At 35.9% G+C, this 14062-nt stretch overlaps 1 protein-coding gene across 3 annotated transcripts in view; it reads right to left on the bottom strand.

The window, feature by feature from the left end:
- Window positions 1–14062, bottom strand: part of LRBA (LPS responsive beige-like anchor protein) — a 401187-nt gene that overhangs the window by 317973 nt on the left and 69152 nt on the right. For all 3 annotated transcript variants that reach the window (XM_062602815.1, XM_062602814.1, XM_062602816.1), the window contains exons 23-28: window positions 5276–6304; window positions 3978–4153; window positions 2650–2803; window positions 2074–2254; window positions 673–800; window positions 192–299 (exon numbers count right to left, since the gene is read on the bottom strand). In XM_062602815.1, coding sequence (XP_062458799.1) covers window positions 192–299; window positions 673–800; window positions 2074–2254; window positions 2650–2803; window positions 3978–4153; window positions 5276–6304 — 1776 coding nt within the window. The remainder of the gene's footprint in view (window positions 1–191; window positions 300–672; window positions 801–2073; window positions 2255–2649; window positions 2804–3977; window positions 4154–5275; window positions 6305–14062) is intronic.

The raw sequence follows: 14062 nt of genomic DNA, 5'->3' as shown, positions 1-14062 counted from the left end.
CACCTCTCCCTCTTTCCAATCACAAACACTACGAAACAGCTGCTGAGTATTGCAAGTTCCTAACTGCTGTGAGCAGTATTCAGTTCTTGTAAATTAAATTTAGCCAAACTACATAACACAGAGCAAGTGTCCAGCCAACAAATGCATGCAGAAATCAACCTACGAAGAAAACAACATTATTTGTAACTTACTATGTCTCTGAACACTACTGCTCGAAGTCGATTAATATCCATATCCTGCAGAAGTCTGTCATGGTCTCGTACTGGAGAAATGCCCCCAGTCACAATGTCCACTGGACTCTATTAAAACAACCAAAAGCAATCGTTTCAGATTCTGGTTTTAAAAGCACTCTACCAAGAATCATTAAGTGCATACAGTTGCTCACAGTACATCATATTGTCACAACTACAGCGCAAAGATCAGATATTCATTTCATCTTTAAATGAAAAGAAAAATCTGGCAAATTCTTGAGACAGATTTATTTCACTGTGGAAGGTTAAATATGTGAGTGTTAAATTCACATCTTGGAACATCTACTTCAGGATTTCCAGTGTGCACACCCTTCAGCTATACAAAAGTACCAGTGGCACAGGTATAAATTTAAAATCTTATGCCTCTGTAGAGAATAGTAATTACTGACTTCTGAGCTCCTGAATGGGGTCTTATACTTGCCTTTGCTGAAGAATTTGCTGTTCCTACAAAGCCCTGCACTGTTTTTTGGTTCTTCACAATGTCTCCAATAGGCTTCATCTGTACATGCTGCTGACACTCCAAGCAATTTCTTACTGCTACTGCACATACTTGAAGGGAAAAGAAATGTTAAGAATTACTCTGGGAAATAGTATTGTCTATATCCCTTACCAAGAAGTATAATACATTTCTGTTTATCACTTAAAAAAGTTTGAGCACATCAATAAAATGATATTTTGCTTCCATAAATTTTAAATAGTCACAAAAGATTGCTCAAAATTCTTTAATAATTTATATCTAATAATTAATACTAAACTATTAGAACATGTATGCTGTATATCTAATGGATACTTCAAAGTGAGTAAGTTAGCATCCCCCACTGAAATTTTACCATGCATACAACCATGGGGCAGGGAGGGTGAAGACAGCTCAATTTCACAGACTATCAAGAAAGACAAGTGATATACGGAAGTGAAACAAATGATAACGTTTGCTTCACAATGCTTTGTTACTCTTGGACTAAATGTTGTGAAGTTACACAATTTATTTTTTTTTAGCTTCACAACTGTACCTGTTTCATCTTCTAATATGATTTATTTTCAAAGGAAAAAAGAACTACCCCACCTCTATACCTGTTTGCATCCCATAAATCTTGTTCTACCTGCACAAAGTTTTAATTGCCTAGAAAGGGAGAGGAAGGCTAGTTACTGTTGAGGCTCTGAGCTGCTCTGGCACTCATGCAAATTAAAAATTTTTCATTACAAAAAGTGTTACAGCATGCAACTAGCATGAATACTCTCCTCCTGTATTAACTAACTGAACCCAGTTACGATGTTGTACGTTCTCGTTTGTGGAACAGTCATTACTTTTTTAGGTAATAACCACTTCCTTTCAATCCAATTTGATCAAAAATGTTATAATACTGGATGCACTACTGCCCAATTTGAACCCTTCAGAAATTTACATCTCTAGTTTTCACCATACCTTCATCTAATGGCCTCAAGATTTAAACTCCTTTTCTACATATTATAAAGGTTCATGATTCTGTATATAGTAAAAAGTTTCTTTTTCTCGAAGCTGCTATATTCTCAGCCTTGACTATTTGGGGAACTTTGGCAGAAAAAATATCTTCATGGATAAGATGAAAACATGCATCCACACAGTCAGGCTACCAAACTTAGTAATTTCTTTTATTTAAACCTTTTAAAGAGGAAAAGAACCCCATATATTCATTGCAGAAAAATAAAACAATACTTAAAGATCCCAATGCTTCTTTGACTAAATTTAATCCTGATTTAACAAAAAGAGGGGGCATAGCTAACAATTGCTAACTATTTTGTAAGAGCAAATTCCTATACTCATTAAGTCATTTAATTTGCTTACCCAGACGAAGACACTGGCGCAGAACTCCTCCAGATGACATATTTTTCTCAGACTCAATGTCAGTGAAACCAAGAGAGCTTGCAAAAATCAGCACATCCACCAGGTTAATTAATCTCTGGAGAAATGTTAAAGATGCTTCTACTGAAAGTCCTTGAGTTGGCTCAATATTCTCCAATTCATGCTAGGCAGAGAAAAATTGAAAGTGACATTTACCTCTTCACAAAGGTGATATTTCTACAACTTAAATGAAGAAAAATGTATGCTGGAAGTCCATTTTCAGTCGCATGCAAAAGTAGTAATTAGTTGCATTCTAGGAACAATCATTAGTATTGGGATTTAATCCCATTCCAGACTGATGTGCGATAATGAAGCCAGGCAACTTTTTTTATGTCTTCAGGCAAAGAGGGCAGGCACCCTATTTATCTTAGGGACAGCATGGAGGAAAAGGGAAGAAAGAGAAGCTGTGGAAATATCCCACACTGTTTCAGAAAACAGAGATATGATAGTTAATGCACTGAACAAAGAAAGGCATCCTCCCACAAGAGATATATTTTAAAATAGAAAGAAATTTCTTACAGTAGCAGATGTGGCAGCAGAGAGCAGTGGCAATATACCACCACAAGCCATGATCATGTTGTCCATCAATTGAGAGATGAGGTGAATTGTGTTGTGCACAAATATGACATTGTCACTGCTATTCACAAAGTCCATCACAGTTTTTGTAGAATGGCTGTCCAAAACAAACATTCAGAATTCAGCTCATTTTTGTGGTATTTTAGCATCTTTATGCTTTCATAAAACTAAAACCAGTTTAGCAGTGAGGCAGCAAAGAACACATGACCGCAAGGGTCCGCTGATCTTAATAAAAACCTAATAAAACCTTAATAAAAACTACCTTTCCTTCCTGTTCTCAAACCTCTCCAGATTATAGCTTGCTAAAAACACCAAGATATGTGTTAATCACCGTTTGGATAAACATATATTTAGGCTAGTCTATGATTACTTGCTATAGCAAAAGTCACCTTATCAGGCAATACAGTGGTTTCCTGGAAGTGTGAATTAGATCTGAACTTCAATCTTTGGAAAAATAAAGTGAATACTAAGGGACTCTCTGAGAAATTAAAAATCAACAAAACACAAAATCCCGAATCCTCTTAAACAGGGAAATTATTTTTAAAACAGAAAATAAATAAAAATACATTTTAGCTATATCTGATGATGTCCTGAGAGGTTAATTTAATCACATCCTAGATATTAAAATCAGACAAAAATTCACCTAAATTTAATTTTTTTTAATCACTTAAGTACTCTATTTCTTCATTCCTACATTCCTTTTCTATCAGATCGGTACAGCTATGTGGTTCAATTTAAATTCGATATTCACTACAAGATAATAATAGACACAATTCAAAGTTATTCTGCAATTACAAGGCAGATACATATACAATTCTGCATTACAAGGCAGAATTAACACTGTTTTCAAAGTTTCTTGTTGAATCACCAACTATAAAACCAGCAACATAGCATGTGCAAATTAGTAAGTAATGAGTACTATTTGGAATAGATTTTTTTTCTTTTAGTCCATATTTTGATAATAAAAGATGAAGGTCCTTACATCAGAAACATGAAAATCTTGTTCCAATAAAAATCAACAGTGAGACTGCCACTGATTTAAATGTAGTCAGGATTTCAGTCAAAATATGTCTGTAAAGAGTCTTCAGAAAAAAAAAAAAAAAAATGGGTATAGGTCACAAAATAAGTGTAGGTCTACTGAACGAAGAGTAAAATACCAACCAGCTCTGCAAAATTCAAAGAGTAACTCTGAGGCAGTTTCAACAAAATCTCAAGTTAATTATAACCGCAATTCCAGTCTGGGTCATGTCATATAAAGCACAGAAATTTACCTTCTCCACATCTGTATATCTGTTTCTATGGAAAAGAGTAAGTCTGTGAGCAAGCGCTGATGCATCAGTGACCACTTAAATTCAGGAATACGGAATACAGTTGACCTGGAGTCTCTTCTCTGTCCATCTGACATAGCAGCTAGCTCTTGTCCTGAAGAATCTTGATGCCTTAAGGTCTGAATACACAGTTCGCCAACAAAAAGAGAAAAAAGAAACCCCACCACACTCTGGTTATTAGTTTCCACAGCATACACCGAAAGGCATTTAATACACTTGAGATTTTAGATATTCATTAAGTTTAGACTGTATATATGGTTACAAATAAATCTAAAACTATTACACAAATCCTATTTACTGGATATACCAAACCTACAAACTAGTCTACAGCTGCACTACCACACTTGTTAGTCTAGGCATACACAAGCAACAACCCAACCTTACCACAGAGGGAGCATATATTTCTGTAGACAGTGGTTTTCCTCCTTTAAGGAAGAATGGTGCAGAATGAAGAGCATCCATTAGCAGGTATCGCTGCAAAAGGGAAGTACTCAGACACATGACTCTTTAACCATGAAAAGCTGTTAGAAACTAACGACTAACATGGTGGAGCATTGCAGAATGCAACAGAAGCTCAGTTTTAAATTACACTTGCACAGAAAAGTTAGGCTGATGTGATGGAGTGACAATACTTCAAATTTTATAGTATCCAATATATCTACATATTGTGTACCTGCAGAGTAGCTAATATAAAAAAAAATTTCACAAGTTCCATCACAGGATGATGATATGAGGATATGAAAGATATGAGGATATGAAAAAAACTTGGTGCTATTTTTTTTCTGCAAAAGCAATATTTACTCCTCAAAAATTGCAAGAGTCAAGAATATAAGAGACCAGATTGAAAAGAGTAAAGGCTGAGTAAAGCAGCAGAAGAAATTCTAAATAAAATCCTCTCCTAATATATTTCTTTCAATTCTTCAAACTTAAGAACAGAAATGCCAACACAGATGAAGTGTCCATCTAGCCAAACACTCAGTTTCCATCAGCATCCATAAGTGGATGCACAAAGAATAAAATCTTAGAGACTTCTCAGTACATAAATTAGTAAGAATTATTTTAATAACTCTTACTATTAATCAAGGGTTCTCACTATTTTAATCAAGGGTTGAAAATATTCTTTAGATAACTCACAAAATCCAAACATATTAAATTCCCCCAAATGTGGGGGGGGTTGTTTTTATTTCATAAGAACTTCCTTTAATTTTTAAGGTAGACAGAAGAAGGACAGGTAAATTTACCTCAGGTATGGATCTGGAGGGCTGAGGTGCTTCTAGACATGTGTTAGCTTTCAGTTCCAGTCTTTCTGTATCTGATGCAACACTAGTAACATCCAGCTTTGCGATTCTTTTGTCAGAGGCTCCAGCAGGCTCTGGCACATGTGCATTTGCATTTTCTTCAGTTGTTTTGGTTTCACTAAAAAGACTCTTTTCTTCCCCCAGCTTCTTTTTCCCTTGTGATATTGGCTGAGTCGTTACTTCTTGAATTGCAGATCTCACTGTGTCCGGTGAAGAAGCCAGTTCTTGTTTTGTCCCATCCACAACTTCTGTATCTTCAGACTTTACAAGCACAGATTCAGGTTGATTCTCTATTGCTATTTCCTGCTTTATCACTTCACTTTCATTAGAGCTACATTCCTTGTTCATTTCTGCAAACTCTTCTGAATGTAAATGCATACTGCTTTCCTCTTTCAAATCAACAAAGTCATCCTCGTCTTCCACCTCTACTGTTGATTTTTCCAGTCTTTCTGGACTTTCAAGAGTTTCTCCTTCCAAAGTAGTTTGCATTGATAAAGAAGGAGCAGTGGCAGCTACTGTTTCTTCCATAAACTCACCAGCTTTGCTCAGAGAATCTTCAATTGCTTCAGCTACTCCAGTACTAATTTCTGAAACACTGGGTTTTATTCCTTCTGGTTCTGGAGAAAATTCCCCACAAGGCACTGCTTTTAAATCCTGTGTAGTCTCCCGGTCTTCCCTTTCTAACTCCTTTCTGTGATTAGACACCAAATGAGTTTGTTGGTCACCAGCTGATGAAGTATTTGTCTCCTTTTTTCCAGTACTGCAGCCCATGTCATCATCAATAATGCAGGAAGGAGCAGCATCTTCTTTTAACTCCAAACATTGTTGCTTTCCCTTGGTTTCAGCTTCTTTGCTAACTCCAGAGATTGTTCTAACTGGAGCTGAAGAATGTATTCCGTTCCCTTCACATGCTTTCCCTTGGTATTCCTTGTACATTTGAGAAAGACTCTCTTTGTGCATTTCAAAAGTTACCTAAAACAACAGAGTTGAAAGCATGTTAAAAAGTATATATTTATGACCATGTAATCTAATAAAAAAAAGTTGCTCAAATCAAAGTTGTACTACAAATTTATAGCGGATATTGTCCACATGATTAAAAAAAAATATTTCACATTGGAGATCAACTGGGAGAAAGTTTTTCTTAAGTAGACCTGTTACTCCTGGCCAAAAGAAAGAAATGGGGGCAAAGGGGGTATGTGGAAGTAAGACCAGAGTCAAAAAAATCCTAGACCGACCCTAAGGACAGGAAATTAAATTTTTACTGGAAGTACTCAAGAGTTTTAAAGACTACTTTTAAAAAGAAAAATCTTTACATTTTAATTGGAACTAGATGATCTTAAGGTCCTTTCCAACCCTAATCATTCTATGGTTCTATGACTTACAGTTAATACTTGCATAATTTACTAGGCCACTTGAAGTCATCTGTAATTAGAGTTATCTGTGCTACCTGCATTCAGGTAACTGCATGGGATGTGGGTAAAAAATGCAACAGCCTAACAACCAGAAAATTACTAAAATTTGAGGTAGCTCACAATCTCAATTTTTCTGCGACAAGTAGCAAGGGCACTTACTATAGCTGAGCTTTCACATCATTTTAGCACCTTAAGTATGCTCAACAAACCATAAACAAACTTCTAAGAAGCTCACATTACAAAAATACACCCCCAGTGTAACAAAGCCAAAATTCTAAGGATCTCCAAATGATACCTAAAATTCTCCAGAGAATTCTTTCTCTGGTGGATGCTATTCAGCCAGTCTAAAAGGCACATGAGAACAAATACACAATCTGATTAAAGTGAGAAGACATTCCAATGCATAAGCTGAAAAAAGAAAAATTATTGTTCTTAGGTATAGTAAGAAAATACAGATAGAAAAATTCTTTATATACATACTGATAAAACTAATTTGCATGAATAAATATCTGCAGGTTGAAAGAAAAATCTCACTAGACTGACATTTTTATTACACTGTCATTCAATTTAGTTTATCTATACCTATTTAGGATTTAGATTTATCTTTTATAACGGAAGTGTTTATCTGTAAGCTTAGTTCTCAAAATTTTCCTAAAATATAAAAAATAAAACCCTCAGCTTCAGTTTAACTCTTTTCTTTATCATAAACATTTTCCATAGACAAAGAGCAGGACATTTTACTCAATATGAATGCAAATTTTCTTTTCCTCTTACATACTAAACTCATTCATTTGGATCTCACCTAAAAGTTCCATGCACATGGTATTCAAAGGGATAATTAGTCAGTAGAAATATTTTCTCTTAAGACAATACATGCAAGTAAAAAACTAACTCAGCAAGTTAAGAAGGTTCTAGAAAGTCTTCCTGTGCTAGTTTTAAATCAGTTATGTACAAACAAAAAAAGTGTGAATGATTACGTATGAGTGAAAGGTCATCCATATGTCACAATGGATTTATAAAATATTTGATTATAGGGCATTACAAAATGGGGAGGGAGTGGGGTGTATTATTATTTTATAAATACTTCCTTCCTGAACTGTTCCACAGTCAGGATGTCAAAAGCAACTCTACCTGGATCATGCTAATAAGCTCCCTCACTTTTCGTTTTACAAAACATGATTAGGAAAGCTACTACTTTTGGTCAAATCATTACAATTCTGAAGAAGATAGCTTGACAACTTGAGCTTATCTCCAGCTACCCTTCTCACTTCTTTCTCCCACTGTTGATTCCTCTATAGCCAAAACTACTAGAATTTTTATTCCAACAAGTACTAAAGAGACATTCAACAAAAATATTTCAGCAAAACTTACCATATACACATCTCAGAAAGCAGACACTGACCAAAAATACGTATACTTTTTACCTATGCAATGCAAGTATATCTATAACAAATCTATGATAACACAGCTACCTTTATTAATTTCTGTCTTCAGTATTAGACTTGCTACTGCAACTTTCATTTTGAAAAATACACAGGAAAAGTAACTCCTCAAAAGTATTTGCAGGCTTTAGCTACACTACATCACCACACACTTACTTTTAACACTATTAAGCTACATCCAAGTATGACACTTGGATTCTACTCCAGTTATGCACTCCTTCCAAAGCTGTTCAATGTGCCTCAGGTCTAGCCTCAAAATCTATTTCACTAGCTCCCTTGAACGAAGGCAAAGCAAGATAAAGATGAAGATGAGAATGGCAGAATGGCACGTTTTTTCTTGTGGAAAGGGGTAAACGAGGGAGACATGTATGTCAGAATCTATTACTGCTCTGGCCATCTCTCCCCAGTACAAATGGGGATAGGTACAATGACACTAAGATGATCACAGCAGAGTAGCTAGAGGGACCTGTTACAAACCATATTTTTTTCCGTGCTCAAACACGAGTGCAATGTAGAGTAGTACAAGGCTCACAGACATGTTCAGTAACAGCAACAACTCAATCTTAATGGAACAAACCATAGAGATGTTTTGCAGGGCTGGCAATTACTAAAACCACCTTGCAAAAAGAGCACATTCACAGTGTTGCAAGAGTTTCATCAAGCAACACTTGATGATTACACTGGTCCTTACAGAATACAACAAGCTTTAACAACAACATAAAGTTCCAAGTTCTGGCAGCCCTATCTATGTAAGTGCTTTGATAAATCACCAACCTGGTCGAAATAAATTGCAAGCATCAAGAAATGTAACTTTAAGTGCATTCTAAAAGCGTATTACCAGTTCTGTTACAGCTGCTATTCCCTAGCACTTCAAGGAATCACTGCGGTTAAGGTCAGAAAGTTACAACAAAAAATCTAGCTCAGCCCCTGACTTTAACACACCTTCCTGAACATTGAGGCCAGTAACATGAATTGAAAGTTGTCCAGCCTTGATATTGGAAATCAAGAGATGAAATCTCCCCTTAATAAAAAAAAAAAAAAAAGATCAAAAAAAGATTTTGATCAAAAGATAAAAAAAGATTAAATTTAATCTACCACCTTAAAAAAAAAAAAAAGTATCCTTCCTCATTTTGAAAGTCTGGCTTCCATTTCTAATCACTAATCACATCTGCATTTCTCAGTCATTAAAAATACCGCAATGAGGAATAAATACCATGTTTCCACGCTACAAGAGAACATCACTCACAAAATCCCACCAAAATCCACTTTAAAAGGATAGCAATTTCTACTTCCACCATAAACATCAGTAAGAATTCATTTCACAATGTATTAAATGCTTTCCTTTAAATAATATTCAAATTAAAACAGTAATGCAGAAACAGTATTTTTCAAATATCCATTTTAAGTCTGGGGTTTTCTCACTTATATGAAAAAGGAAGCAAAGTTAAAAAATACTGCCTTCTCAAGTCCAAATATTCAGCAAGTCTGTATGAGCAGTTCTGCTCACTATATTAATTTGTAAATTGGTTTGATGGGAAACCAAGAAATAGTGGTACTAAAATGCGGGTACTGGACAATTCTTCCCCCACACTTCTGTTGCATTACATGGCATTTCTGAAACAAACAACTTCAGAAAGCCAAACAATACACTCTACAAAGAAAACACCTAAGGTTAACAAAAGAAGTATCAACAAAATCACAAAAGGAAGTAGAACTTAATGATTACTAAACTGAAGTAGTAAGAGACTGTATAAAAAGGTATTAAAGATTAAACATTAGGATCTGCAAGCATGCAACAATTTACTAGACAACTGTTAGCTTGAAGAACCGTAAATGTGTTTAAGTCGTTTTTTATTTTCCTTAAGGCATTTGCAACTGTAAAGCTGATAATACAAAATTAATTACAAGAAATTGTTCTAAATTAGTGAGCTAAAAGGCCAATCATTAATCTTCACCATCATTTGATGGTTAATCCATAGCTGTCTGCAATGCTTGGAATGCATCTCTACGCACTACTAGTTAAAGACACTTGTGAGCTAGTAAGTGCAACATTTGCCTCTGCCATTAATTTCAACTTAATTTGACATCCAACATTTACTAATTGCCAAGGAAAAAAATTCGCATACAGCAATGAAAAAGGTTAAGATGATTGACATTTGCTTTAAAGAACAAAGGGAAAATATTTTAACTATACATTAACACTTTGTCCCTTTTTTTTCATTATCAGGTGGGCAATTTTGTAGAGAGGAGACAAGAAAGGAATGCCTGCCAGATAGGTCAGGCAATTATATAGTACTGCTGTTTCCTTAAAGAGTCTGCTCAGTGCAAACTAGCTCCTGTGCTGCTGGCACCACCAATAAACTCTTCATAATTCCAGAAAGTGTTTCAACTTTTTAAATCTTAACAAGGATTTTATTGATATGTTTTCCCACTTCTCCTCTAGCAACACTAACCTTTCAAAAGTGGAAACTAATCGCCAAACAAAAACAGGTCTGTTTAGATGGGAGGCACCAACAGCTGAAGATATCAAACCTAATTTTCAATTCAGTGAAGTGAAAGATACAAAGGTACTGCGTGCACCATACACTGACTTACAGTCTATAACCCACTGATCTGAGGAATATCTCTGGGTTATTTCTGAGCTGTTCACAGATAAAAGCTAAGAAAAGCAAATTAACGTATATTACGCTGGACGCTACATAAGAAGTTTCAAGGAATCTAAGTTTCCACAAAAAAAACATTCAGTGATACACAAGGCAGGGAGGGAACCGGTACACTAAGACATTTTCATGTAACTGCATCTTCATCTAAGTAGCAACACTTTTGCCTTTTTTCTCCTCAGCTTGACAAAAAGATATGCATGCAAATGATTTCTAGACTAAGAAAGCAACTACTAGTCAATATATTTCGTAGAAGTCTTTGCTCATCTGAGAGATAATTTTACATATGCTGGGAGCATTATTTTCAGTTCAAGTGAAGGTCCAGGTTACTGCTGCATCACCATACAATAATAAATTCAAACACCACATCAAACATGTCTGCTCATTTTTAGTACTGCAACTATTGCTTTTAATTTGTTTAAATTGCAAGACATGTGCACAGTATCCTGCCAGGGTATATATTTCCTCTCTATCTCAATCCCCGCCACCATTCCTACAGTTCAGTTGACTGTCACGCTCTGCCTTGTCCACATTTGATATTTAGTTCTTAACAAAAATATGTTTTAACTCAATTCAGCGTTCACCATTCTGCATCATCATAATACCCAGTTATAGGTCTTGTGCACTTCTCTCTTCAGCCATCCTTTTCCAATGTCTCCATGTGCTGTCAGCAGCCCTGTAGCAAAGACTCCACATCCATCATTTTAACTCAGGGCTCAGAGGCCATATTCAGTCCCCACAGACACAACGCAGCCACAACCTCAACACAAGCAGTAGCAAGTACAGAGGTTTGCCTCAAACACTGCAGCAACAGCAAATGAGGCCACTAACAATTCTTGACATTGCAGACACAGATCCCACCTGCCAATGATTTTTATATCAAGTTATACAGATGAGAATCCATTCTCTTCTAAGGTTATCTTTGCTTAGGAAAGATCTCATAACTGTTTTCCTTTAATGCATCAGCTCTTCCCACTGCAAATGGTTCCCCATTTTTTCTTTCTGAGACCTCTGAAAATTCTCAACCAGCAGTAAATCACTATTACACTCTCCATTCCAGGTTTCTGTACTGCTTCCTCTATCTAGCTGATCCTGTTCTTCCCTGCTTTATAAATTCTCAGTTTACCTTGCTCACTGTATTCCTATCCCCTATTTCAGACTTTTCTTTGTTTGACTTGGTCAAATTTTAGCATCCTGCAGGTTTACTCATGACATTCCACTCAAACTGAGTGAATAATGAGATGGAGTAGTGCTCCACACATACACTACAAAACAAGCTGCTACAAGGAAACACTTAGCAAACTTGAAGGATGGCATCATAACCACACATCCTAGATGGTACATAGCTCTAAAGGAGGCTGCACATTCTAGCCTCCAAATTCCTTTTGCTCTCTATAAATCAAATGACCCCCTGAGAATAATTTCATAGAATAGTTTGGGTTTGAAGGACCTTAAAGATCATCTAGTTCCAACCCCTCTGCTGCTCAAAGCCCTGGGGGAACCCGGCCTTGAACACTTGACGATTCCATCTAGAATAAGCATTTGTTGTTGGATTTTTTTTATAAATAACTATTTGTACCATAGGAATGAAGCCCGTATTTAAGCATTTTAACTGTGCTACTTAACTTGCATCTCCCCCAGCTTTGCTGCATTAACATACTGGGCATCACACAACTGGAAACCAAAAACCTGCACTAGCACAATGACCTTCTTGGCTAGCTATCTCTGCTTCCCCCCTCAGGGCAATGCAGATACACTTTACAGAGGACTGAAGAACTTCTGAAGTCTTCAAAATTCACTAGAGCTAAAAAAAAAATGCCTGCACATAACACTGTGGAAGACCTTACCTCCTTCAAGATAGGGAGAAAAAATGTACACAAAACTGTCCTCAATAACTCATGAATGCCAATGGGATTTGGACTCAAGAGATCCTGATGGCCTGTTACTTTCTGAAACTATTGAGCCATGGTCTCTTCTCTGCAAATTAGTTTTTAAATTGCCATCATATATTAAATCCTCCAGCACCTACTCTTTGCTGCTTTTACCAGTTTTCCCTCATCTGACAGTGATGAAAATCAGGCAAACACAGCACACGTACACCCTGTACACACCTTTTTCTTCCCCTCCTGTATGAAACGAGCGGGGGCACCAAAGAACTTAATACTTACCAATGTCTGTTACGACTGTACTTTAGACTGAAAACTAACAATTATTTCAAAATACATTGTATGCTAAAAATCACAGTACTAACATTTTAAGATTTTACTTCTTCTCATTCAGATCATTGAACAAATTTTTTTCAACTTATACAGAAATAAAACTTCAGCCTATACATATTAAGATTTTTGAGTCTTACTCACTGAAAATTTCAGATACTAAAAAATAATAAATAAATCAGAATTTACCCAAATATCTTCTCTTTAACCAAATGACATGGTAACATGAAGCAAATTTTAAGTAGCAAAATATATTTAAGGCCTGAAAAAAGTAAATGCTAGTTCTTACTAGCACTTTAAAACATTCAGATAATTTAGGAGTGCATTATGCTCTGTAAATCATTGTATTCTTTTAAAACTTTGGGAAGCTGAAAGGTCAAAAAGGCAAGTCGTCTACCGTTCTTTACTTGTTTCCTACTATTAATCCCCAAATCATTGGTCTGCTTCACAACGTAACATGGCTAGACAGGTAAAATCTAAGACCTAGCTAGCACAGTTACAATATTTAAAAAGCAGAAGTTCTTAGATGTTTTCATAAATTCAGCACTGGATGGTTAGAACAAACTGGAGTTGTGATTTGACTTTTTCATTAACATGGCAGAGGGGTTGGAACTAGACAATCTTTAGGTCCTTTCCAACCCTAACCATTCTATGATTCTGTGATTCTTTGATTTTTATTGAACTAGAAGGCACAGATTAAACACCACTGTATACAGTGTGTTACTACTTGGAAAACATCAAAAATATCAAACATGGCCATGAGAAAAATACATAAGTAACACTGAGAAATTTGGCTTTAAAAAGGTTACACACGCCTTCTAAATTCTGAGTGCAAGAAAACCAATGTAGTGGAATTATGCTAGAAAACCACTGCTGCTTATAAAACGTTGTGCAGCTGTTGGAGGAGAGGGTTACAGTGACAAACAGCTTCCCTGCTACAAAGGTGGCAGGAAATCTATCAAACTGGACAATAAAATTGCAATTGAGTTTCTTCGGCTTT

Source organism: Pezoporus occidentalis, unplaced genomic scaffold (genome assembly GCF_034315485.1).
Source record: "Pezoporus occidentalis ecotype Australia unplaced genomic scaffold, CSIRO_AGI_Poc_V1 ctg79, whole genome shotgun sequence".
NCBI lineage: Eukaryota > Metazoa > Chordata > Aves > Psittaciformes > Psittacidae > Pezoporus > Pezoporus occidentalis.
Note: the sequence above shows the minus strand (reverse complement) of the source record. Positions and strands in the feature narration are given on the sequence as shown.